Genomic DNA, 26,104 nt, shown 5'->3' with positions numbered 1-26,104 from the left:
AGGGTGGATTTCAGTTCCCAGAATCCCCCCCCCAAACCAATAAGCATGGAATCCAGGCTACATGGATATGCTACACAAATCTTAAATTCAGTTCAGATGGCAAATGGCTTCCCTAGGAACTGAGGGTGGGCCGGAGACGCCAACAAATATTTATAGCACTTGAAAATACACTTTACGAGTTGCAGTCACATCTGCTATTTCTGCTCTTGGGAAAAAAGTGCTGTTTACATCCCGCAGATCCTAGTTATTTGAAGCGAGTCAGCCAAAATGCCCTTCCTTCGGATTCTTCTTTGCAATTTCACGGCTGACCTCTTGTGTAGCCTCCTTGGTGGCGATCCAGAGGCTCCATCGCCACTGCCTGCCTCCCAGACGTCAGAACGTCTCCTGGAAGTTCCTGCGATTTCTGAACTAGGTTTAATCCTCGGTAACGTCCCAAACCAGACCAGATTCTGCCTTTCTGCCGAGGTGGACAGAAAGTCAGAAATAAGCAAGACTGCTGGAAAAGGAGAAATATTTGTACCTCGGGGTTAAAATGAGGCGTCCTTGGTGCTGTCTTGAGTTGGGTAATTTTCTTGCGGGCGTCTCGTGACCCAACCAGGGAACATCATCAGTGTTAGGAGGAGGAGGAGGAGGAGGGAGGCAGAGGAGGGAAGGAAGAAGTGGGGGGGGGAGGAGGACCGTGGGGACCTTGGTGCTGTCTCAGATTGGTGGGTTTTTTGCAGACGTTTTAGGACCCAATTAGGGAATCTCATCAGTGGTAAGACGGGAGGGGGTATTGTGGAAAGGAGAAGAGGAGGAGGAGGACTGTGGGGTCCTTGGTGGTCTCTGAGTTGGGTGGTTTTCTTGCAGAAGTTTTATGACCCAACTAGGGAACATCATCAGGGCTAGGAGGGAGGGAAGTTTGCAGAAAGGAGGAGGAAGAGGAGGAGGAAAAAGACTGTGAAGGTCCTGCGTGCTCTCTGAGCTTGGTGGTCTCCTTGCAGACCTTTCACGACCCAAACTAGGAAACATCATCAGTGCTAGAAGGGAGGGTAGGTTTGTGGAGAGGAAGAGGAGAATTGAGGGGTCCCTGCTGCTCTCTGAGCTGGGTGGTTTCCTTGCAGACCTTTCATGAACCAACTAGGGAACATCATCAGCCTGGGTGGAGCAGTGGGCTAATGCCTCCTTAAGTAACACCAGCTGCCTGCCATTAGTGCAGGTTCGAGTCCCACCAGGCTCAAGGTTGACTCAGCCTTCCATCCTTCCGAGGTAGGTAAAATGAGGACCCAGATTGTTGGGGGGCAATTAAGCTGACTTTGTAATAATGCCGCTTGGGGGTGTGTGAAAGCCCTAATAAGCAGGCATATACATAGAATGAAGGCTACTGCTAAGCACATTTGATTTGTGCTTCTTAGATTGTAAGCCGCCCTGAGTCTTCGGAGAAGGGCAGGATATAAATGGGATTAAAATAAAATAAATAAAATAAATTAAAAAATCAGTGCTAGAAGGGACTTTGTGAGGAGGAGGGAGGAGGGAGGAGGAGGAGGACAGGTGTGTGTGTGGGTCGTTGGTGCTCTCTCAGCTTGGTGCTTTTCTTGCAAACGTTTCATGACCGAACTAGGGAACATCATCAGTGCTAGAACAGAGTGGGAGGAGGAGGAGGAGGAAGAAGAAGAGGAAGAGGAGGAAGAAGAGGAGGAGGAGGAGGAAGAAGAAGAGGAGGAAGAGGAGGACTGTGGGGTCCTTGGTGCTCTCTGATCTTGGTGGTCTTCTTGCAGACCTTTCATGACCCAACGAGGGAACATCATCACTGCTCATTGTAATGACGTGATCAGTCTGAACAAAACCACCAAGCTCGGAGAGCTAAAAGGACACACACACACCCAATATACAGGAGCCGCACGTAAATGAAACATCGTGAAACAAGGTTTAACATCCGTTTTAACCTTTTAATTGTTTTATAGCTATTTATGACATTTGGCAGCCGCGGGGAGCTGCTTGAGGGCAAGCTGAGCGGCATCCAATTGAACAAACCACAATGGCCGCATTCACACAACCCAGGACGGCAAAAGCCAACCAGCCACACACGACCGTTTAGCGCAGCCGTTTCACCGGGACCCCCTCCGTGTTTGCACGTCGTGTGGAACGGTGTTTCTTCCCTCCCAAAAGTCTGCCGGTCAATCTTTCTCCCCCCCCCCCTCTTCCAGGTTTTAAACACGTGGCATCCATTTTATCTTTTAATTCCCCTCCAAATTCCTGCGGAAGGATACAGCGTATGCAATGCAAGCATCAGCCTGAGCTGTGCCAAAAATACCTTATTTTGATTTTTCCCAACTACCGTCCGTTTCTTGGACCATCGGGATGCTTTCAGATTCTTCTCTCTTTTTCCTGAATATCCCGTTTTTGGCCTATATCCCATTCCTTCTCCTCCTTCGGCCAGAAATCCTAAAAAAATAAAATAAAATTGCTACCCCACTACAGGTTAGTCCTCGTGTTACAGCAGCTCATTTAGTGACCCTTCAAAGCTATAACGACACTGAACAATGTGACCTTATGGCCGTTTTTCGGAGTTTGCAGCATCCCCAGGATCACGGGCATCAAAATCCAGATGCTTGGCCACCGACTCACGCTTATTACCGTTGCTGTGTCCCAAGGTCATGTGATCGCTTTTTGTGACCTTTTGAAAAGCAAAGTCGGGGGGAAAAAAGTCAGTTAGCAAATGTCTCACTTAACAACAGAAATTTGGGGGTTTAATTGTGGTCACAAGTCAAGGACTACCTATATTTAAATTAAGACCTTCCTCTACCCCCTCAGCAGATCACTCAGCCCTTTTAAAGGGTCAGTAAATTATAGTTAATGTATTAATGAATATTTAATGAATTTAATAAACTTATTAAATTTAATAATAGCACCGTGGAGGTGATTGATCGAGGAACAACGGATCCCCCTCCCCCCTTGCCCTCAGATTTTAATGTTTGGTTTTAATTTATTTATGCTTTAATACACGTAGAGATATATTTTTAGAATTGCAAGCCACCCAGTTACCCTATGGTACAATGGGCATCCAAATTTTCTTTATAAATAAATATCTTTGGTCATTCGGGTTTTTTCCCACGTAGAATTGGAGGTATCAGGGAGGATGACGGATGAGATTTCGTCGAAACGTTGCCCTGATACCTCCAATTCTACGTGGGGAAAAAACCCGAATGACCAAAGATCTACATACAAACACCCGCGAAAACCAAAGAAAAACTGGTTATTTGGAGACAAGAGCTTCTGGCAACTTATTGTCTCCCCATCCCAGGTTTTTCTAATCCTGTCAAAAACACATCAAAATAAAGGCAACAAGAAAGAAAAAGGAGCAGTGCTAAAGGAGGAAGAGAGAGAGAGAGAGAGAGAGAGAGAGAGAGAGAGAGAGAGAGAGAGAGAGAGAGAGAGAGAGGGGGGGATATGGCTTCCCTCTTTTTCGGCCCTGTAAAATACTATATATACAGTGGGACAAAAAAGTATTTAGTCAGCCACCAATTGTGCAAGTTCTCCCACTTAAAAAGATGAGAGAGGCCTGTAATTTTCATCCTAGGTATACCTCAACTATGAGAGACAAAATGGGGGGAAAGAATCCAGGAAATCACATTGTAGCATTTCTAACGAATTTATTTGCAAATTATGGTGGAAAATAAATATTTGGTCAATAACAAAAGTTCATCTCAATACTTTGTTATATACCCTTTGTTGGCAGTGACAGAGGTCAAACGTTTTCTGTGAGTCTTCACAAGGTTTGCACACACTGTTGCTGGTATTTTGGCCCATTCCTCCATGCAGATCTCCTCTAGAGCAGTGATGTTTGGGGGCTGCCGCTGGGCAACACGGACTTTCAACTCCCTCCAAAGGTTTTCTATGGGGTTGAGATCTGGAGACTGGCTAGGCCACTCCAGGACCTTGAAATGCTTCTTATGTCCTTCGTTGCCCGGGATCATTGTCATGCTGAAAGACCCAGCCACGTTTCATCTTCAATGCCCTTGCTGATGGAAGGAGGTTTTTCACTCAAAATACATGGCCCCATTCATTCTTTCTTTTACACGGATCAGTCGTCCTGGACCCTTTGCAGAAAAACAGCCCCAAAGCATGACGTTTCCACCCCCCATGCTTCACAGTAGGTATGGTGTTCTTTGGATGCAACTCAGCATTCTTTCTCCTCCAAACACGAGTTTTTACCAAAAAGTTCTACTTTGGTTTCATCTGACCATATGACATTCTCCCAATCCTGTTCTGGATCATCCAAATGCTCTCCAGCAAACTTCAGACGGGCCCGGACATGTACTGGCTTAAGCAGGGGAAACACGTCTGGCACTGCAGGATTTGAGTCCCTGGCGGTGTAGTGTGTTACTGATGGTAGCCTTTGTTACTTTGGTCCCAGCTCTCTGCAGGTAATTCACTAGGTCCCCCCCCCGTGTGGTTTTGGGATTTTTGCTCACCGTTCTTGTGATCATTTTGACCCCACGGGGTGAGATCTTGCGTGGAGCCCCAGAACGAGGGAGATTATCAGTGGTCTTGTATGTCTTCCATTTTCTAATAATTGCTCCCACAGTTGATTTCTTCACACCAAACTGCTTGCCTATTGCAAATTCAGTCTTCCCAGCATGGTGCAGGTATACAATTTTGTTTCTGGTGTCCTTCGAAAGCTCTTTGGTCTTGGCCATAGTGGATTTATTTATTTAGCGTATGGCTGGTCACACAGAATTAAAAGCACTTCATATTTACAAGTTAGAACAGTTAAAACATTTTTTTTTAAAAAAGAAGCAATTATAAAACCTAAGAGGAAAACAGAAATAACATTTCAGAGTTTAATGTTGAGTTTGGAGATCCAGTCAGTAGCTGCCATTGTTACGCAGAGGAAGTCCTTAAAATCTCCTGAGTATCTTCTATTACATAGAAACTCCATAGTGGAGTTTGGAGTGTGACTGTTTGAGGTTGTGGACTGGTGTCTTTTATATTGATAACAAGTTCAACCAGGTGCCATTCATACATGTAACGAGTGGAGGCCAGAGGAGCCTCTAAAAGAAGAAGTTACAGGTCTGCGAGAGCCAGAAATCTTGCTTGTTTGTAGGTGACCAAATACTTATTTTACTGAGGAATGTACGAATTAATTCATTAGAAATCCTACAATGTGATTTCCTGGATTCTTTCCCCCCATTTTGTCTCTCATAGTTGAGGCATACCTATGATGAAAATTACAGGCCTCTCTCATCTTTTTAAGTGGGAGAACTTGCACAATTGGTGGCTGACTAAATACTTTTTTGTCCCACTGTATAGTATTTGTGTATGTGAATGCATATATGTGTATGTATGTATATATGTATACATACATGAAGGCTACTGCTAAGCTTGTAAGCCGCCCTGAGTCTTCGGAGAAGGGCGGGATATAAATGTAATAAAAATAAAAATAAATAAATAAATATGTGTATGTATGCATGCATGTATGTATGTATATGTGCGTGTGTGTATAAATATATACACACACCCACATATACATACACCCCCATATATATATTTCACCCTCAACGTCATTTCTTCCTTTCACGCTTCTTTATGAAGGTTACAATCCTGTAAAAAAGACAAAATGAAAATAAAGAGAGAAGCAAGAAAACGGAAAGAAAGGGAGAAAACCAGTGCAAGGAAGGAAGGAAAAAAAGACAAAAAAAAGCCTTGGCTTTTTTGCACCCCCCCCCAGGAACAAAATACAAAAATAAAATGTTTTTTTTTCCCCCTTTTCTCCCCCCCCCACTTCCAGATTTTATTGTGCTGGGGATGCAAACAGGCCTAACACAACTCCACAGTGACCCTATCTATGGTGGGAAGCTTGCCCCCTAGGATGGGGGGGACCCCCTTTTTCCCTAGGGAGGGGGCAAGACACCCCTCAATCTGCCCCCCTCTCTGCCCCCCTTTAACCTCCCCCTCCCCACACATTGAGCCCCCCCCAGCCCCACAAACCTTTATTAACTGCCCACTTCTCCATTCACTCCAAATTTGTTCTCTCTCACACCTCATGGCCTCAGGAGCCCCCCCAAATCGCTTCCCCTCCCCCCCAGCCCCCCATTTGAAGGGCCCCCCATTATTTACTTCCTCCCTGTCCCCCCCGATCCACTCCTGTCAGATAATTTCCACCCCTAGACCGAGTTTTTCCCCATTTTCCTGTCACAATTTCACCCCCAACCCCTCAATAGCAGCAAAGTCCTGACAAACCCCCCCCACCACCACCCAAGTCGCCCCTTCACAAAGAAATAAAACGTTCCAGCCCCCATGAAGATGAATTCACCTGTTCCGGCCCGTAATTCCCCTATCTTTTCGCCCTCCGTAAGCCTCAAATCGGGCTCCGGCAAGGCCCGAGTCAGTTGTGGAAGTTAGGCCCCGAAGCAGCGCGCTTTCCTAAGCGGAGAAGCCGGGCGAGAGCGCGCCTCTCCGGGCCAGGAGAATCACGCGAGGCCGAGGCCTCGTAGGCCGCTCGTCGGAGCGTTCCATCCTCCTCGGCTACTCGCTCCATCAAAGCTGGCTCTGAGAGGCACCCGACTCTCCACCCTCGGGGCCTCTTCGGCCATTTTCGGAAACGTTCGGCAGGTGGCCACTCCCCCCTCCCCCAAAAGGGCGGCTTTGTTTTCCCCCCGCCTTTCGCAGCTCATGAATAATCAATGAGGCAGGTCGGAAATCTTCGGGAAAGGCGCTTTTTTTCCGTCAGGACTGTACCATGAGCAAAAGGAAGGGGGGGAAAGCAGAATAATTAAGGAAATTGTATATTAATCTAATTTGAGAGGAATGGCAAGGCTTGGGCTCTATCAAATAAGCTTTTGGGGTTTAGGCCTTTTTAGAATAACTTGCAGTCTTTGCAAAAAAAAAACACACCCAAAAAAACAACCCCCAAACTGCTTCCATTGCATTACAAGCTGCCGAAAAAACTTTTAAGTTTGAAAAGACCCAAGTAATTCTACCAAGCACGCCAAAGGACGTTTTATCCAAATGTTTTTCAGTAACCTAATTAACTTTCTTTAGTCCAAGTTGCCTGGTGCACATTTCGGATCTCTGTTCAACAGGCGTTTTTTTAAAATAATAAATAATAAATAATAAAAAGCACGACTGAGCCGAAAGTTAGGCAAACCGAAAACGACCCGGCTGCCTCACCCCTCCCCCCGAAAAAAAAATAACGCAACAAACCCTAAATAAGGTTTCTATCATTTATTTACTGTACTTTTCCTTTCCCCCCCCCCAGCCACCAATTTGGTTCGATCTTTTCTCCCTCTCCGGCGCCGCCTCTTTTCTTGTTTCCCCCCAACCTCTGGCCTGGCCACGCCTCCTTCCGTTGGGAGACCGCGCAGCCGCGGCCCCGCCCCCTCCGCCCTTGCCGTTGTACTCCTGTAGCCCCGTGTCGGGGGAGCGAGGCTATATAAGGCGGCGACGGAGCCGCCTTCGCTCAGTCGCGCCGGAGAGCGCGGAGGGAGAGGACAGGAGGGAGGGGAGAAGCGGCCGGACGTGGTCGCGTGTAGGGGGGGAAAACAATCGCCGTCGGGGACGTCGCTTCCTCCTCCTCTTCCCCGCGTGGGTTGGACTCGCATCCCGGCGTGGGGAACGAGCTCGGTCCGGCGGCGTAAAAAAAAAAGCCAACCAACCAACCCGGAGTGTCGGGGAAGGGCCGGCGGCTGCTGTGGCCTCTTCCGGGCTGGTGACGGACTAAGGCGTAGGCAGAGCAACAGCAGCAGCGGCGTCGTCACGTGACTCGAAGGAAGGAAGGAGAGAGAGAAAAAAAGGAGGCGGCTGCGGACGCGAGAAAGGGGGGGGGGGCGAAAAGAGGGGCAAGATGCACGGGGGCGCGCCCTCCGGGGACAGCGCGTGCCCGCTGCGCACCATCAAGCGCGTGCAGTTCGGCATCCTCAGCCCGGATGAGATGGTGGGTGGTCCAGCCTCGGAGGGGTGGGGGGGGGGTCGTCTCCAAAGTTTGCTTTTCCATCGGAATTTGGGGAAGGGGTTGTGTGTCTTGGGGTACTTAGGGTGGATGCTGCGACCCTCCCGACTATCCCAAGCAAGCCCCCCCCTCGCTTTCCTCCCCTCTTTCTTGGGGGGTGGGCAGTTTGCAAGATTATTTTTTTTTTGCAAGAAAATGAAAAAAAAGGGGAAGGGTCTTCGAGTCGCTTTAGGGGGGGTGTTCTGGGACACCCCCACCCCCTTTCTTTCTGGAGGCCTTTGCAAGTTATTATTTTTTTTTTTGGCAAGTGCGAACGAATGCCTCTGCAAAACGAAGAGAGAGAGAAATTGGGTGGGTGGGTGGGTTTGGCCCGATTTTGCGCTCCCGTCGGAATTGGAGGGAGGGGGGTGTCTTGGGAGTATTTTAGAGGAGTTTTCTGGGTCCGACTCTTCCCCCAGCAGCCCCCACCCCACCTACCCTCTTTCTGGTGGTCTTTGCACCTTTTTTTTGCAAGCGCAAATGCTTCTTTGCAGAAGCGAAAATGAATTGAGGGGTTGAGTTAATTAGGGGGGGGCTGTGACCACCCTACTCTCCGAAATCCCCCCCCTTCCTCTCTCGGGAGGTTTGCAGTTTTTCCAAGTGCAAAATGGCTCTTTGAAAAAAGAAAAAAAAAGGAAGCTCCATCTGTTTATCAGTGCCCCCTCCCTTTTCGAACCAAAGTGGTTTCACTCTGGATTGGGCTCTCTCTCTCTCTCTCTCTCTCTCTCTCTCTCTCTCTCCCCCCATCCCCCATTTCCTTTAATCCTGATTTTTAGGAGTGTGGGGGCTGGATAAAGACTCCTGGCCAAAATTACAAAATCATCAAATGTATATGCCGCTCTCCCCTGTATCCGGAGCGACTCTGGGGCAAGCGGTTGGCAACTTGGAAAATTTGGGCAGAATTTTGGGCTGCTGAAACTTTGGATTGACCGATCTGATTTTTATCACCCCACTATTAATACTTCTATAAGAAAAATTTTAAGCAACGGGGTGGGCAAATTGGCAGCTCAAGGGGCAGGCGGGGGGCGGGGGCGGAGAGCCTTCAAAAGAGTTTGCTTGCTGAGATTTCAAGATGGTTTTACTCAATTTTTACCCCCGCCATTATTACTTTACAAGTCACTCAAGGCAAGCGATTATTCCGAATCTTCCTCCTTTTCCCCCACATCAACCCTGTGAGGTGGGCCGGGCTGAGAAAGAGGAGCTGGCCCATCCTCACCCAGTCGCTACAACCTGCTAGTTAACTTATTGAATCCCCTTAGGTTTTGTGTCATTTTGTTTTTTTATCGTTTTGTTACATTGTAAACCACCCAGAATCCCCAGCAACAGTAAAATAGGCAGCATACAAATTTAATACGCAGCTAAGCAAACCTAATACAGTTAGTCCTCAACTTAAAGCAGTTCATTTAGTGACCGGTTGAAATTACAACGGCACTCAAAATTACGACCGTTTTTTCCCCATTTAAGACGGTTGCGGCATCCGTCACGGTCACGTGATTTGCATTCGGCCGCTTGACAACTGACACGTTTATGACGGTTGCGGCGTCTCGGGGTTGCATGATCTCCTTTTGCGACAAACCCCCCCCCCCAACAGTGGGGAAGCCAGATTAACTTAATAACCATGTTGCCAACTTAACAATTGCAGTGATCTGCTTAAGCACAAAACCGGTTGTAAATTTGGGCAAAACTCACTTAACGAATGTCTCAGCAAGAGAAATGTTGGGCTCAATCGTCGTAACTTGGGGACTTCCTGTAAGCTGATTGGAAACTGTTCTGTAGGCTTAAGCGACTTTATTGCACAATACTGCTTAGGCTTCGTTTTTGCCCCAACCGTAGGCCTTTTTGTCCAGAATTCTGCCAAGCCAGATTTTCAAGCTCCCCTTCTCTTTTTTTTTTTGCAAAAGCCCCTTTGTGTGGGTGGGTGGGTGGGTGGGGGTGGGGCGAGACTGTGAAACACATCTTTCTGCCAATGATATGGGGTAACTCCTGTTTATTTTTCTTCCCAGTTGGCAAAACTAATATTATCTTACTAAGCCAGAGGGATTTGTGACAATTGATGTTAAACCTGCGGTTGTGACAATTTGAACAATCTCTTAATTGGTGCAGTGAAAAAAATGCGCTCTCCTGTTAATCCCATTGGCAATAAATCTGAATTAGAAGAGATGTTTGGGGGGGGGTATCCTAATCGGAGATTTCATTTTGCTTTTTTTATTGATTTCATCGATAAGCCAGCTTTATTAATTTCTGCAAGATGGCAAATCTATCCAGCATGCTTTCCTCCCATTTTCCCCACAACAACAACTCGGTGAGGTGGGCTGGAATGAGAGAGAGAGGGGGGGGGGGATTGGCTTAAGGTCACCCAGCCGGGTTTCATACCTGAGGCGGGATTAGAACTCACCGTCTCCTAGTGTTTGGCTGAAAGTCACCCAGCTGGGTTTTGTGACTAAGGCAGGACTAGAACTCACCATCTCCTGGTGATTGATCCAAAGGCATTCAGCTGCTTTTCATGCCTAAACTGGGACTAGAACTCACCGTCTCCTGGTGATTGGCCCAAAGTCACCCAGCCGGGTTTCACACCTAAGGCGGGACTAGAACTCTCCATCACCTGGTGATTGGCCCAAAGTCACCCACTTGGGTTTCACGCCTATGGCAGGGCTAGAACTCTCCGTCACCTGGTGATTGGCCCAAAGTCACCCGGCTGGCTTTTGTGCCTAAGGCGGGACTAGAACTCTCTTATCGCCTGGTGATTGGCCCAAAGTCACCCAACCGGTTTTCATGCCTAAGGCAGGACTAGAACTCCCAGTCTCCCAGTTTTTAGCCTGCTTCCTTAACCCCTAGGCCAGGGGTAGGCATCCTTGGCTCTTTTATGACTCGTGGACTTCAACTCCCAGAATTCCTGAGCCAGCCTGGCTCAGCTTGGAAACCTCTCCCTTTTCCCTCAGCCTGACTGGCTGAGGAATTCTGGGAGTTGAAGTCCACGAGTCATAAAAGAGCCAAGGTGGCCTAGCCCTAGACTAGGCCAAGCTGAATCAACACCTTCCCTTAGCATCTTTTCTTCCCCCTAAGTATGAACCCCCCTTGCTGGGGTCGCCACGGTTTTGTGGCGCCTTCATACTTTTTAACCGACCGACCTTCCTTCCCAGCGCCCGCCACTCACCCTCTCTTCGCTTGCATTTCCAGAAACGGATGTCGGTGACCGAAGCGGGCATCAGGTATCCAGAGACCACCGAAGGCGGTCGGCCCAAGCTGGGGGGGCTGATGGACCCACGCCAAGGGGTCATCGAAAGGACCGGGCGGTGCCAGACGTGTGCAGGTGAGGACCCTGGCTGCGCCCTCACCTGTCCGAAGGCTCGGCGTGGCCGGCGGGCATCACCACCTTCCGTTTCTCTCCGGCAGGCAACATGACGGAGTGTCCCGGCCATTTTGGCCACATCGAGCTGGCCAAGCCGGTCTTCCACGTTGGGTTTTTGGGGAAAACCATGAAAGTCCTCCGATGCGTTTGCTTCTTCTGCTCCAAACTGCTGGTCGATTCGGTGAGTGACGAGACACACACACACACACACACACACACACAAACACGCGGCTGAATCCTGAGCTTCAGAAAAGTTGAAGTCTGGGATTTTTATTTATTTATTTATTTTTACATATGTTTTTATTGATTTTTAACATGCGCCTTAATATTTGTTAAAGCATCGTGTGGTCTGGGTTAACATTTTAAAAAACAATAACAATTTATAGAATCCTATAGTCCGTATGATAGCTTTCCACGATTTCCTCCTTTTCCCGTAATATTCTCTTTGGCCAACCCTAATAAATGCCAAATGAAACGCAAACATTTTTTCTCGCGTTTCTGCAAGTAATAACCACATCAATATAAAGCTGCTTTTCGTTGATCTTCTTGCCTCGTCGGAAATCCTGTTTGCATTCTTACTTAAAATGTGTTTTTCCCCACAATATCCAAAACTTTTCTTGCTGGTTAAGACTTCCTCAGATTTTTAGCCTTTAGCCCAAAATCTCTGCGGCTAAGCGAGGCGTTTGTTAAAGCGAGCTTTGCCCCCCCCATTTTACGGCCACCGTTCAGTGAATCACTGCACCGCTTAAGTTAGTTCTGAAGTGAATCCGGACTCCCCGTTCACTCTGCTCGTCAGAAGGCGGCAAATGGAGATCACGTGACACACACCCCCACACGGGGGAATGCTGTGACGGTCATTAAGTGTGAAAAACGGTCATAAGCCGCTATTTTTCAGTGCTGTTGTAACTTTGGTCATTAAGCAAGCCGTTGTAAGTTGAGGACTAGCTGTAAAAAAAAGGTAAAGGTAAAGGTTCCCCCGCACATGCGTGCTAGTGGGTTAGGACGCTGAGCTTGTCGATCTGAAGATCGGCAGTTTGGCGGGTCGAATCCCGAGTGCCGCGTAGCAGAGTGAGCGCCTGTTACTCGTCCCAGCTTCTGCCAACCTAGCAGTTCGAAAGCACGTAAAAATGCAAGTAGAAAAATAGGGACCGCTCCGGTGGGAAGGTAACAGCGTTCCGTGCGCCTTTGGCGTCTAGTCATGCCGGCCACATGACCACGGAGACGTCCTCGGACAAGCGCTGGCTCTTCGGCTTTGAAACGGAGATGAGCACCAGCCCCTAGAGTCGGAAACGACTAGCACGTCGGGGCTAAAGTAGAGCGTAGAGCAGATCTGCCTGTTTTATAGCCCCCCCACCCCCACCCCAGTCCTTTGGCTGGCCCTGTTTGGGCGTACGCGAATCAAAAATCAGAAATTTGAAATCAGCTGTAAATTTAAGTTTATGCCACGCACAGGATACAGCTGGGTTGCTTTCATAGATAGTCCCTGACTTACAACAGTTTGTCTCGTGACCGTGCAAAGTTAAACGACGACCCTGGGGGGGGGGAAATAGTGACTTACGACGGTTCTTCACACTTAACGACCGTTGCAACATCCCCAGGGTCACGTGATCAAAATTTGAGACGCTCGGACACTGATGTTTCTGACGGTCGTGGCATCACGGGGGGATGTGTGTGTCACATGACCCCCTTTTGCACCCTCCTTTACAAGCAAGGAAGTCGGATACATTGAACGACGGGCTCGCTCACTTAACAACTGCAGCGATTTGCTTAACGAGGGGGGCAAGGAAGGTGGTGAAACAGAGGAAAATTTGGGCTCTGCTGGGGTCGTGAGGACTACCTGTGTTTTGTTTGTGTCTTTTAGGGGTTTTTTTTGTTGTTTGTTTTAAATTTTAAGATTGTAAGCCCAAGGTATCGGAATTACCTTGTTTAGGTAAGACGGGCAGCCGGTTTCATTTTTATTTATTTATTTATTTATTTAATTGTATTTATATACCGCCCTATTCCCTGAGGACTCAGGGCGGTTTACAGGGAATTAAAAATCCAAAATACAAAAATTAGGAACCAAATTAAAAAAAAATTAAATTAACCCTGTAGTCAGTTAAAAAAGAACCCCAAATTAAAAATTCCTCCTCAGTCTGGGCCCGAGAGCTCGAAGAGCCAGGTCTTCAGGCCCCGGCGGAATGATCGGAGGTCGGGGGCAGTCCTCAGCTCCACCGGCAGCTGGTTCCAGAGGGCAGGCGCTCCCACAGAGAAGGCCCTATCCCTGGGTGTCACCCGCCGGCAATCTCTCACCGGCGGAACCCTGAGCAGACCCTCCCTGTGGGAGCGCACTGGGCGAAGGGCGTTTGATGCCGGCAGCAGGTGTTCCCTCAAATAACCCGGACCCAGGCCATGTAGGGCTTTATAGGTGATAACCAGCACCTTGAATTTCACCCGGAGGGCAACCGGAAGCCAATGCAGCTCGCGGAGTAGAGGTGTTACATGGGAGTATCGGGAAACCCCCATTACAACTCGCGCGGCCGCATTCTGCACCAGTTGAATTTTTTTTTTTTTTAACGAATAAAACAAGGCAGAGATTGCCCGAAGTCCCCTGGGCGCAGGGCACGGAGCCCCGTCTTGTGAGCTGGGGGGGGGAGAGTCATTTCCCCTGTGTGTGTGTGTGTGTGTGTGAGTTTTCCCTTCTTTCCCCGGCAGAACAACCCGAAGATCAAAGACATCTTGGCCAAATCCAAAGGGCAGCCGAAGAAGCGCTTGACCCACGTCTACGACCTCTGCAAGGGCAAGAACATCTGCGAGGGAGGAGAAGAGATGGACAACAAATTTGGGGTGGAGCAGCCTGAAGGCGACGAGGACCTCACCAAGGAAAAGGTGAGGAGCCCCGGCGGGCTGGGGAAGGCCAAGTCAGTTTACCCCACCCCCCAAACACACACACACACACACACACACACACACACATCCCAACCCTCTTGGTCTTTGCTCGGCTTGGTAACCTTTTGGGGGGATTTGGTCCCGAGGTTGTGGGGACTTTAGCATTGTTTGTTATGTGTCCTCTCCTTCTCTACAAGATCTTTTGTGCCCCGGGTTACCCAATTGAGGCTTAGTGAGGAATAACTTAGGTTGACACCGGATGGTCCCCCGGGATTGCCCGTCACTTTCCGGATCCTCTTTCGAATTGGCTTTTCCTAATCTAGCCTGATGATTTATATCCGGCCTTTATTCCTCGACCCAGCATATCTCTATCTATCTATCTATCTTATCTATCTATCTATCTATCTATCTATCTATCTATCTATCTATCTATTTTCCCCACAATAACCACCCTGGGAGTTGGGCTGGGCTGAGACGGTAGAACTGGCTCAAGGTCACCTATCTGGCTTTCATGCCTAAGGAGGGACTAGAACTCACCGTCTCCTGGGGATTGGTCCAAAGGCACCCAGCCGGCTTTTATGTCTTAAGGTGGGACTAGAACTCACCGTCGCCTGGTGATTGGCCCAAAGGCACCCAGCTGGCTTTCATGCCTAAGGAGGGACTAGAACTCACCGTCTCCTGGGGATTGGCCCAAAGGCACCCAGCCGGCTTTTATGTCTCAAGGCGGGACTAGAACTCACCATCGCCTGGTGATTGGCCCAAATGCACCCAGCTGGGTTTCATGTCTAAGGAGGGACTAGAACTCACCGTTTCCTGGGGATTGGCCCAAAGGCACCCAGCCGGCTTTTATGTCTCAAGGCGGGACTAGAACTCACCATCGCCTGGTGATTGGTCCAAAGGCACCCAGCCGGCTTTTATGTCTTAAGGCGGGACTAGAACTTACCGTCTCCTGGTGATTGGGCCAAAGGCACCCAGCTGGCTTTTATGTCTTAAGGCGGGACTAGAACTCACTGTCTCCTGTCTCCCAGCCGGCTTTAATATTATGTTTGCTTTGTAACAAACCCAGGAAATCCCAGAGTTCCTCCCCAAAAGCGCACGCCCTTATTCCGATCCAGATTAAATTGATTCACATTGACGTTCAGCCTTTGAGTGGTTTTCTGCAGCATTTGCCATCGCAGGAGCCCGTACAGAAGTGATTAGACTCGGAACATTTTTCCCTCGATAATAAATAACGAAAATGTCAATCTTGCTTGGTCAATTCTGAGCCAGAAATAACAAGTCTTGGATCCCGTCTGCCTGTTGCCCGGGAGAAAACAGCTGCTTCTCTTCGCAAGGCTGAGTTTCCACTGGGAAATTAACACACAGTCGTCAATACCTGTGATACTTCTAACGTGCTAACCTTCCAAGGGGAATCTCGTCATATTGTGTGCGTGGGTCCCACTTGCCATTTTCGTTTTGACAAATGGATGCTCCGCATTTGTCAGTTCAGAAGCAAGAATAAAACTCCCATTAACGGCTGTTTTTTTCTCTCTTTGTCATCAAATTTCTTTGGAGGATCAGACGGTGGTAATTCTGCTGATGGTGCCTCCTTAATTTTCTTCTGAATTAATGTAATTAATGCCCACTTAAGAGAAACAAGCAGATGATACTCTAATGGCAGAAAGTGAAGAGGAACTAAAGGGCCTCTTGTTGCGGGTAAAGAAGGAGAGTGCAAAACTTGGGTTGAAACTAAACATTAAGAAAACCAAGATCATGGCATCCGGCCCTCTCAATTCCTGGCAAATAGATGGGGAAGAAATGGAGGTAGGGACAGATTTTATTTTCCTGGGCTCCAAGATCCCCGCAGACGGGACTGTAGCCAAGAAATTAAAAGACGCTTGCTCCTTGGGAGGAAAGCCATGGCAAATCTAGACAGCACACTAAAAAGCAGAGACATCACCCTGTCAACAAAAGTGCGTATAGTCAAGGCTGTGGTCTTCCCAGTTGCACTGTATGGCTGTGAAAGCTGGACCATAAGAAAGGCCGAGCGCCAAAGAATTGAGGCCTTTGAACTCTGGTGCTGGAGAAGACTCCTGCGAGTCCCTTGGACTGCAAGGCGATCAAATCGGTCAGTCCTAGAGGAGATCAACCCTGACTGCTCTTTAGAAGGCCAGATCCTGAAGCTGAAACTCAAATACTTTGGCCACCTAATGAGAAGGAAGGACTCACTGGAGAAGAGCCTAATGCTGGGAAAGGTTGAGGGCAAGAGAAGAAGGGGACGACAGAGAAGGAGGTGGCTGAACGGAGTCACTGAAGCAGGAGGCATGAGCTTAAACGGACTCCAGAAGATGGTGGAGGACAGGAAGGCCTGGAGGAACGTGGTCCATGGGGTCGCGATGGGTCGGACACGACTTCGCAGCTAACAACAACATCTATTTATTTGTCTGTCTATCCATCATCTCTCCCTCTACCTATGTGTCTCTTTTTCTATCTGTCTGTCCATCCATCCATCTTCCATCTACTTTATGTATCTATATATGTATGTATCTATCATCTATCTTGAGCCTAAATGGACTCCAGAAGATGGTGGAGGACAGGAAGGCCTGGAGGAACGTGGTCCATGGGGTCGCGATGGGTCAGACACGACTTCGCAGCTAACAACAACAACAACAAGAGAAACAAATATGTTCCCGGAAAGCTCTTAGTCTAAAGGAGTTTTTTTTTAAAACAAAATTGTTTCTGAATTTCGCCTAAAGTCTCTAACCGGCTTGATTGGGGTTTCCTGTTTAAAGACGAAGGGAACATTGTGGCAACGCACAAAAAAAAGGCACACACAATTAGGTAGTAATGGAAAAGTGAATTTCAGCTGGGTTACACCGTTTGCTAATGTTCCTTTGCCTAGCCCTTAAAAGACTATTCGGATGAAAATAAGAGTGATCACCCAGAAGAAAGAAAAAAAAATAGAGAAATGTTTTCTCAAAGGGAAATATAAATTTCAAGAGAGTAGAGCATGGCTACTGGGATCAATTTCAGTTCTGTGCTGAAGGCTCTCCTGGTGGTGAGGGACCCAGTTACCTTTTGTTTTTCATATTTATTTTATCTGGCCCGTATTATTCCCATAAAGAAAGCAGTGTACAGACCTAATCTTTTTTTCTCCTATTTTCCCCACGATGACAACCCTGTGAGACAGGTTGGACCGAGAGAGAATTGCCTGGACCAAAATCACCCAACCAGCTTTCGTGGCTAAGGCAGGACTAGAACTCATCAACTCCTGGTGATTGGCGCAAAAGTACCCAGCCAGCTTTCATGGCTAAGGCAGGACTAGAACTCATCATCACCTAGTGATTGGCCCAAAGGCACCCAGCCAGCATTCGTGGCTAAGAATAGAACTAGAACTCACCATCTTCTAGTGATTGGCGCAAAGGCACCCAGTCAGCTTTCGTGGCTCAGGCAGGACTAGAACTCATCATCATCTGGTGATTGGCGCAAAAGTACCCAGCCAGCTTTCATGGCTAAGGCAGGACTAGAACTCATCATCACCTAGTGATTGGCCCAAACACACCCAGCCAGCTTTCGTGGCTAAGAATAGAACTAGAACTCACCATCTTCTAGTGATTGGCGCAAAGGCACCCAGTCAGCTTTCATGGCTCAGGCAGGACTAGAACTCACCATCTCCTGGTGATTGGCGCAAAAGAACCCAGCCAGCTTCCGTCCCTAAAGTGGGACTAGAACTCACCCTCTCCTGGTCTCTTCTTGCCTGGCGCTTTCAGTGCTGGACCGAACTGGGGAAAATGGGCGGAGGAAGGAGGCATGTTTGCCGCCTTTGAGGTATTTTGCAAACAACAGCGAAGGGGTGGGGGTGGGAAATAAAAGCCCGATAGTGTCCCGGACTGAGCTTTTTTTTTTTTTTGCACGACCCCCCACCCCCCAGTGACGCCTCCTTCCCTCCCTCCAGGGCCACGGGGGCTGCGGGCGCTACCAGCCCAGGATCCGCCGCTCGGGCCTGGAGCTGTACGCTGAGTGGAAGCACGTGAACGAGGACTCGCAGGAGAAGAAGATCCTGCTGAGCCCCGAGCGGGTCCACGAGATCTTCAAGCGGATCTCGGACGAGGAATGCTTCATCTTGGGCATGGACCCCAAGTACGCCCGGCCGGAGTGGATGATCTGCACCGTGCTGCCCGTCCCGCCGCTCTCCGTCAGGCCGGCCGTCGTCATGCAAGGCTCGGCCAGGAATCAGGTGCCTGCGGGTGGCTCGGCCCGGGGAGGGGTGGGGGGGGTTGGGGAGGCGTGCTTTGAACCCAAACCCAGTACCGAATTCACAGCAGCAGGCCTGGGTAGAATAGAATAGAGAATAATAAAATACAGAATGGAATGGAATGGAATGGAATGGAAATAGGAATAGAGTAACAAAATACAGAATAGAATAGAGTAACAAATACAGAATAGAATAAAAAATACAAAGTAGAGTAGAGAATAATAGAATAAAGAATGATAATATACAAAATAGAATAAAGTAATAGAGAATGGATTGAGTAGAATAGACTAGAATATCAAAATACAAAATATAATAATATACAGGAATAGAATGGAATATAGAATAGAATAAAATACAATAGAATAAAATAGAATAGAATAATACAGAATAAAATAACAAAATACAGAATAGAATAGAGAATAATAGAATAGAATAATAAAATACAAAATAGAATAGAATAAAATAATAGAGAATGGAATAGAATATTAAAATACAAAATAGAATAGAGTAATAAAATACAGGAATAGAATAGAATAGAATAATACAGAATAGAATAACAAAATACAGAATAGAATAGAGAATAATAGAATAGAATAATAAAATACAAAATAGAATAAAATAATAGAGAATGGAATAGAATATTAAAATACAAAATAGAATAGAGTAATAAAATACAGGAATAGAATAGAATAATACAGAACAGAATAATAAAATACAGAATAGAGTAGGGTAGAAGAGGAGAGGAGAAAAGGACCTTAGAGGTCATCTAGTCCAACCCCCTGCCCAAACAGGAGACCGTATGCCATTTCAGACAAAAGGGCTGTCCAATCTTCTTTAAAACCTCCAGTGTTGGAGCACCCGCAACCTCTGGAGGCAATTGGTCCTAGATCGGTTGAACATCCCTCCAAGCTGCCAGGGGTCTTGTTTGTGGGGCGGGGGGGGCACACTTATTTTGTCTAACCTAGATGCTGACCCCCCCCCTTTTCTCCTTCCCCTAGGATGACTTGACTCACAAGCTGGCCGACATTGTGAAAATCAACAACCAGCTGCGGCGGAACGAGCAGAATGGGGCGGCCGCTCACGTCATCGCGGAAGACGTCAAGCTCCTCCAGTTCCATGTGGCCACCATGGTGGACAACGAGCTGCCCGGGCTGCCCAGGGTAAGTGGCCGAAGGGTGGGGGGGCAGGAGGAGCCCTTGAGGAGTTTTCCTCCCCGATCTCCAGGCATCTGGTCCCCATACCTGAGAGCAACCACAGGACAGATGGGTGGACTTCAGCTCCCAGGATTCTCCAGCCCACGTGGTGGTTCCTTGCGATTGTAGTCCTCGCACATCTGCAGGACATCAGATGGGGCGAAGGCCAGGTTAAGCTAAGCCGCCGAAAGACTTATGGACCTCAGTTCCCAGAATTCCCCAGCCAGCAAGGCTAGGACAAGAAGACCAAAGCTAGCTAGATTACCTTTATTGCCATTTTGACTGGGTAACTTTCTAGTGGCAGAAAGTGAAGAAGAACTAAAGAGCCTCTTGTTGCGGGTGAAGAAGGAGAGTGCAAAAGTTGGGTTGAAACTCAACATTAAGAAAACCAAGATCATGGCATCCGGCCCTCTCAATTCCTGGCAAATAGATGGGGAAGAAATGGAGGTAGGGACAGATTTTATTTTCCTGGGCTCCAAGATCACCGCAGACGGGAACTGTAGCCAAGAAATTAAAAGACGCTCCTGGGGAGGAAAGCCATGGCAAATCTAGACAGCACACTAAAAAGCAGAGACATCACCCTGCCAACAAAAGTGCGTATAGTCAAGGCTATGGTCTTCCCAGTTGCAATGTAGGGCAGTGAAAGTTGGACCATAAGAAAGGCCGAGCGCCAAAGAATTGAGGCCTTTGAACTCTGGTGCTGGAGAAGACTCCAGCGAGTCCCTTGGACTGCAAGGCGATCAAACCGGTCAGTCCTAGAGGAGATCAACCCTGACTGCTCTTTAGAAGGCCAGATCCTGAAGCTAAAACTCAAATGCTTTGGCCACCTAATGAGAAGGAAGGACTCACTGGAGAAGAGCCTAATGCTGGGAAAGGTTGAGGGCAATAGAAGAAGGGGACGACAGAGAATGAGGTGGCTGGATGGAGTCACTGAAGCAGGAGGCGTGAGCTTAAATGGACTCCAGAAGATGGTAGAGGACAGGAAGGCCTGGAGGAACGTTGTCCGTGGGGTTGCGAGGGGTCGGACACGACTTCGCAGCTAACAACAACAACTTTCTTAATAGACGTCGGGAACGTGGTCAACGTAATATATCTTGCCTTCAGCAAAGTGGGGAAAAAGCTGGCTGGGGAATGCTGGGAGTTGGGAGTCCCCCCATCTTTAAGGTTGAGAAACACTGGTTTATTGGCAAAAGACTTCGTCTCGGACCTTCCCTTCCCTTCCTCTCCAGTGTCCAAGCGGGGGGGGACACACAATCCCACCTTACCTGGACAAGAGTCTAGATCAGGGGTCTTCAAACTTCCCAGCCTGGCTGAGGAATTCTGGGAGTCGAAGTCCCCGAGTCATCCAAGGGTAAGGTTTGAAGAGCCCTGGTTTAGATGTTGTGATCTTAAGCTGCTAATTGAGTTTGACCCTCTATATTTCAACATTGCGAGGGTCTTTCCCTGAACACATTAATTTATTAAGAAAAGAAAAAAAAAGGGGCTGCCCGACTCACTCAGTGGCGAGCGTTGGTGACCCCACCCCCACTTCCCCGGGGACCGCAATCCCACCAACCACTTGATGGCCTCCATGTCAGCCTGGGGTCTCCAGGCCCCTTGCGCAAATCCCTGTGTTTGGAGCTCTTTGGAAGAGGGTCAAAGCGGGGGGGGGGGGCGAGCCGATTTCCACGGGGACGATGGGACACCCCCCCCCACACACACACTCCTTTCCAGGAAAGGGCCGTGAAGCGAGAGAGAGAGGGGTCTTAAAATCCCACCTGCTGCCATGTTGTCCCCTTCCCCCAAAGCCCGGAGTATTTTTTTTTCTTTTTTTAAACTTCTCGGCGTGCCGAGAGGGTCCTGATCCCCGCGCTTGCCTTCGCCCCTTCCCCCCCCCTTGCAGGCGATGCAAAAATCCGGCCGGCCTCTGAAGTCCTTGAAGCAGCGTCTGAAGGGGAAGGAAGGCCGAGTCCGGGGGAACCTAATGGGCAAGCGAGTGGACTTCTCCGCCCGGACGGTCATCACCCCGGACCCCAACCTCTCCATCGACCAGGTGGGCGTGCCCCGCTCCATCGCCGCCAACATGACCTTTGCGGAGATCGTGGCGCCTTTCAACATTGACAGGTGAGGGCCGAGTCTCAAGGCCGGGGATGCCCCCCCAAGACACACACAAACACACACACACACACACACACACACACACAGAGCGGCTCTTGCTGGTCTTGGCTGTCTCTTTGACCGTCTAATTAGAATTAGACAGAAAGAGAGAGACAGACAGACAGACAGACAGAGGATGGATAGATGAAACAGAGAGAGAGATGTATATATACTTACATACATATATAGATATATACACATATACATATAGATACATAGATATAGATACGTAGATGTAGATGTAGAGATAGATAGATGAGAGATGGATGAGAGATAGCATTAGATGTTAGGTAGGTAGATGGATAGGCAGATAGATAAATAGAGATTGAATTAGAATTAGACGGACAAAAACAGACAGGATGGATAGATCTCACACACACACACACACACACACACACACACAGATAGCATTAGATATTAGGTAGGTAGATGGATAGGCAGATAGATAAATAGGTACAGATTGAATTAGAATTAGATGGACAAAAACAGACAGAGGATGGATAGATCACACACACACACACACACAGCATTAGATGTTAGGTAGGTAGATGGATAGGCAGATAGATAAATAGGTAGAGATTGAATTAGAATTAGACGGGCAAAAACAGACAGATGATGGATAGATCACACACAGAGAGAGAGATAGCATTAGATGTTAGGTACATGGATAGGCAGATAAATAGGTAGAGATTGAATTAGAATTAGACGACAGACAGGATGGATAAATGAGACAGATATGAAGAAAGATGAGAGAGATACAGCATTAGATGTTAGGTAGATGGATAGGCAGACAGGTAAGTAGAGATTGAAAGAATTAGACGGCAGATGATGGATACATGAGACAGAGAGAGTATTAGGTAGGTAGATGGATAGGTGGATAGGCAGATGAATAGGTAGGTAGAGCTTGAATTAGAATTAGATGACAAAGACATGATGGATAGATGAGACAGATATAAAGATAGATATAAGATAGATATATAAAAGATAGATAGATAGATAGATAGATAGATAGATAGATAGATAGATAGATAGATAGATGATAGATAGATAGATAGACGGATAGATATAGATAGATAGATAGATAGATAGATAGATAGATAGATAGATAGATAGATAGATAGATAGATAGATAGATAAAATGTCTTTGGATTCTCAGCAAAATATCCCATGTGATACGAAGATGCCCCCCCCTTTAACAAACACCCCCCTCCCCCCAGGCTGCAGGAGCTGGTGAGCCGAGGGAACAGTCAGTATCCCGGAGCCAAGTACATCATCCGGCACAATGGGGACAGGATTGATCTCCGCTTCCACCCCAAGTCCAGCGATCTCCACTTGCAGATCGGGTACAAGGTTCGTCCTGCTGGGAAAATGGGGGGGGGAACGGGACTGGTCCCAGTGGGGCAGAGGGGGGGTGTCCCTAACTCCCAGGTCCTTTGGGGTGAACCGAGGTAACGGCGCCCAAGGAAACGGGAGGGACGGATCTTAAACTCTGCTTAGGCAGCGCGGGATTGTACAAAAGGCTACAGGTAGTCCTCGGTTTAATGACCGAGTTTCTGTTTGCTAAACAAGCCAAAGGGAGTCGCGCTCCTGTTTTACGACCTTCCTTTTTTTTTTGCCAAGGCGGTTAAGCGAATCGCCGCGGTGAACGACGCAGTCGTTAAGCAGATCCAGCTTGCCCCGTTGACTCTGCTTATGGGAAGCTACCTGGGGAGGTCATGAGTGGGGATCATGCAGCCTGGCCCCCCCACCCCCCACCCTCCTGGGACGCTGCAACCGATGTGTGAATACATGCCGGTTGTGCCAAAGCACCTAAATTTGGATCCCACGACCGTAGTAGGGATGCCGTGTCGGTCATAAGTATGGGGGACCGGTCATAAGTCGCTTCTTGTAACTTTGAACAGTTACTAACCGAACGGTCGTAAGCCGAGGACTACGTGTACGCACCCTTTTTAAAGAAGGACAAAAAAAACAAACCCACAACGTTCTGCAAACCTTGGCAAATGGTTAAGTTTGTCTTGTCCTTTCGCTTCCTTTGGCCGATCAAGCACAGCGTTGGGGTGGGTTTTATTTTATTTTATTATTTTTTTGGTGGTGTGTGTGTGGGGGGGTCCTTTGCCCTGCATTTGCCCTGTGGATTTCTCTCTCCCTCCGTCTTTCCGGCTCAACCGCTGAGCTTCCTTCCCAGGTGGAGCGACACATGTGCGACGGGGACATCGTCATTTTTAACCGGCAACCCACACTGCACAAAATGTCCATGATGGGCCACCGAGTCCGTATCCTGCCCTGGTCCACATTCCGGCTGAATCTCAGGTTGGCCTTGTGAACCGCTCCGCTTCCTTCCCTTCTCAGCCGTTTTCAGAGGAGAATCTTATTTATTTGCGTTTATGCACCTCTTTGTGTCCCACCATTGTTCTTACGATGACTCCAGGTAGCAGAGAGGGAGGGAGGGAGGGAGGGAGGGAGGGAGGCAGGGAGAGAGAGGTTTTTGTGCCTAAGGCAGGACTAGAACTCGCTGCCTCCTGGTGATGGGGCCCAAAGTCAACCAGCTAGTTTTCGTGCCTATTTGGAGGCAGATGATAGATAGATAGATAGATAGATAGGTAGGTAGGTAGGTAGGTAGGTAGGTAGGTAGATAGATAGATAGATAGATAGATAGATAGATAGATAGATAGATAGATAAAAGAAAGACAAAGAAAAAGAAAGAAGGAAGGGAAGAAAGAAAGAGAAAAAGAAAGAAAAAGAAACGAAGTCTTATTTTCAGGGATACACGGTATTGTTTGATTGTCTGAATTGGCATTTCCTGGAGTGGAGTAAAGTTTACTACAGAAAACTCCCACCAAGGGGAAATCTCTGTATAGAAACTGGGCAAAAACCCTAATCCCCCATTTAGCCCTGATAATGCTACCTAGTCGGGTCGTGAAACGTCTGCAAGGAAACCGCCCAGCTCAGAGAGCACCAAGGACCCCACAGTCAGTCCTTCCTTCCTTCCTTTCTTTCTTTCTTTCTTTCTTTCTTTCTTTCTTTCTTTCTTTCTTTCTTTCTTTCTTTCTTTCCTTCCTTCCTTCCTTCCTTCCTTCCTTCCTTCCTTCCTTCCCTGACGATGTCCCCTAGTTGGGTCATGAAACATCTGCAAGGAAACCACCCAGCTCAGAGAGCACCAAGGACCCCACAGTCAGTCAGTCTCTTTCTTTCTTTCTTTCTTTCTTTCCTTCCTTCCTTCCTTCCTTCCTTCCTTCCTTCCTTCCTTCCTTCCTTCTTTCTTTCTTTCTTTCTTTCTTTCTTTCTTTCTTTCTTTCTTTCTTTCTTTCTTTCTTTCTTTCTTTCTTTCTTTCTTTCCTTCCTTCCTTCCTTCCTTCCTTCCTTCCTTCCTTCCTTCCTTCCTTCCTTCCTTCCTTCCTTCACAATGTCCCCTAGTTGGGTCATGAAACATCTGCAAGGAAACCGCCCAGCTCGGAGAGCACCCGGGACCTCCGAGTTCAGTGTTAAGACGCAGCACCGCTTGGGCCGTGTGTCTTTTTGCAAGGATCGACCGGGATGGGAGTCATAACCTTTCACCTCCGCGTTGTGCAAGGCCACCTTGTCACCCCCAGACCCTTCCTCCAGAGCTGGCTCCCATCCGGCTTGGCTCTCCTCCTCCCGCGGCCTCGTCTTTGCAAACGGGCCAAACCCCTGGCTTCCCCCTATCCTGACGGACGCTCTTCTTTTGCCCCCTCAGCGTCACCACCCCCTACAACGCCGACTTTGACGGCGACGAGATGAACCTCCACCTGCCCCAGTCGCTGGAGACCCGGGCGGAGATCCAGGAGCTGGCCATGGTCCCCCGGATGATCGTCACGCCTCAGTCCAACAGGCCCGTCATGGGCATCGTGCAGGACACGCTGACGGCCGTCCGCAAGTTCACCAAGAGAGACGTCTTCTTGGAGAGGGTAAGGGTCCCTCTGTTTCCCCCCCCCCACCCGTTTCTTGAGCGAAAGGAAACCCTGGTTACTCTTTCCTCAATTTACAGACAGTCTTCGACTTACGACATAAGGCCCAGTGACTTACGGACGGGTCAGCGGAGCCCCAGATTTCGCTCGCTAAGCCAGACAGGTTGTTAAAGTAAATCTTGCCCCGTTTTGCGACCTTGCTCGCCTCCATTTTTTTTTAAAGCAAATGGCTGTAGCGATTAAGTTAAAGTTCCCTGGCGGCGAAGTGGATCCGGCTTCCCCGTTGACTTCGCCGGTCGGAAGGTTGCGAAAAGGGGAATCCCGGGACGCTGCGACCGTCGTAAAGACGAGTCGGTTGCCGAGCCTCTGAATTTTGATCCCGGGACCTGTTGTAAGAATGAAAAAAAAACCGTCCCGAGTCCCTTTTTT

At 48.3% G+C, this 26,104-nt stretch overlaps 1 protein-coding gene and 1 long non-coding RNA gene across 2 annotated transcripts in view; one reads left to right on the top strand and one right to left on the bottom strand.

The window, feature by feature from the left end:
• Positions 1–2,173: 2,173 nt before the first annotated feature.
• LOC308676083 lies at positions 2,174–6,530 on the bottom strand. Its single transcript, XR_014028259.1, has 2 exons — positions 6,296–6,530; positions 2,174–2,656 (listed from the first exon to the last, which is right to left on the bottom strand). It is a non-coding gene; the product is annotated as an uncharacterized lncRNA (long non-coding RNA).
• Positions 6,531–7,439: 909 nt separating this feature from the next.
• The window catches only part of LOC308676037 (DNA-directed RNA polymerase II subunit RPB1-like), a 40,479-nt gene continuing 21,814 nt past the window's right edge, over positions 7,440–26,104 (top strand). The window contains exons 1-10 of the mRNA XM_081341747.1: positions 7,440–7,915; positions 11,147–11,279; positions 11,363–11,499; positions 14,013–14,186; positions 18,121–18,402; positions 19,419–19,580; positions 21,496–21,716; positions 22,967–23,099; positions 23,935–24,059; positions 25,465–25,675. Of these exons, the coding sequence (XP_081197873.1) occupies positions 7,826–7,915; positions 11,147–11,279; positions 11,363–11,499; positions 14,013–14,186; positions 18,121–18,402; positions 19,419–19,580; positions 21,496–21,716; positions 22,967–23,099; positions 23,935–24,059; positions 25,465–25,675 (1,668 nt within the window). The 5' untranslated portion in view covers positions 7,440–7,825. The remainder of the gene's footprint in view (positions 7,916–11,146; positions 11,280–11,362; positions 11,500–14,012; positions 14,187–18,120; positions 18,403–19,418; positions 19,581–21,495; positions 21,717–22,966; positions 23,100–23,934; positions 24,060–25,464; positions 25,676–26,104) is intronic.

The sequence above is a fragment of the Vipera berus genome, assembly GCF_964194415.1.
Source record: "Vipera berus genome assembly, chromosome: W".
NCBI lineage: Eukaryota > Metazoa > Chordata > Lepidosauria > Squamata > Viperidae > Vipera > Vipera berus.
This window is presented reverse-complemented; position numbering and strand designations above follow the sequence as displayed.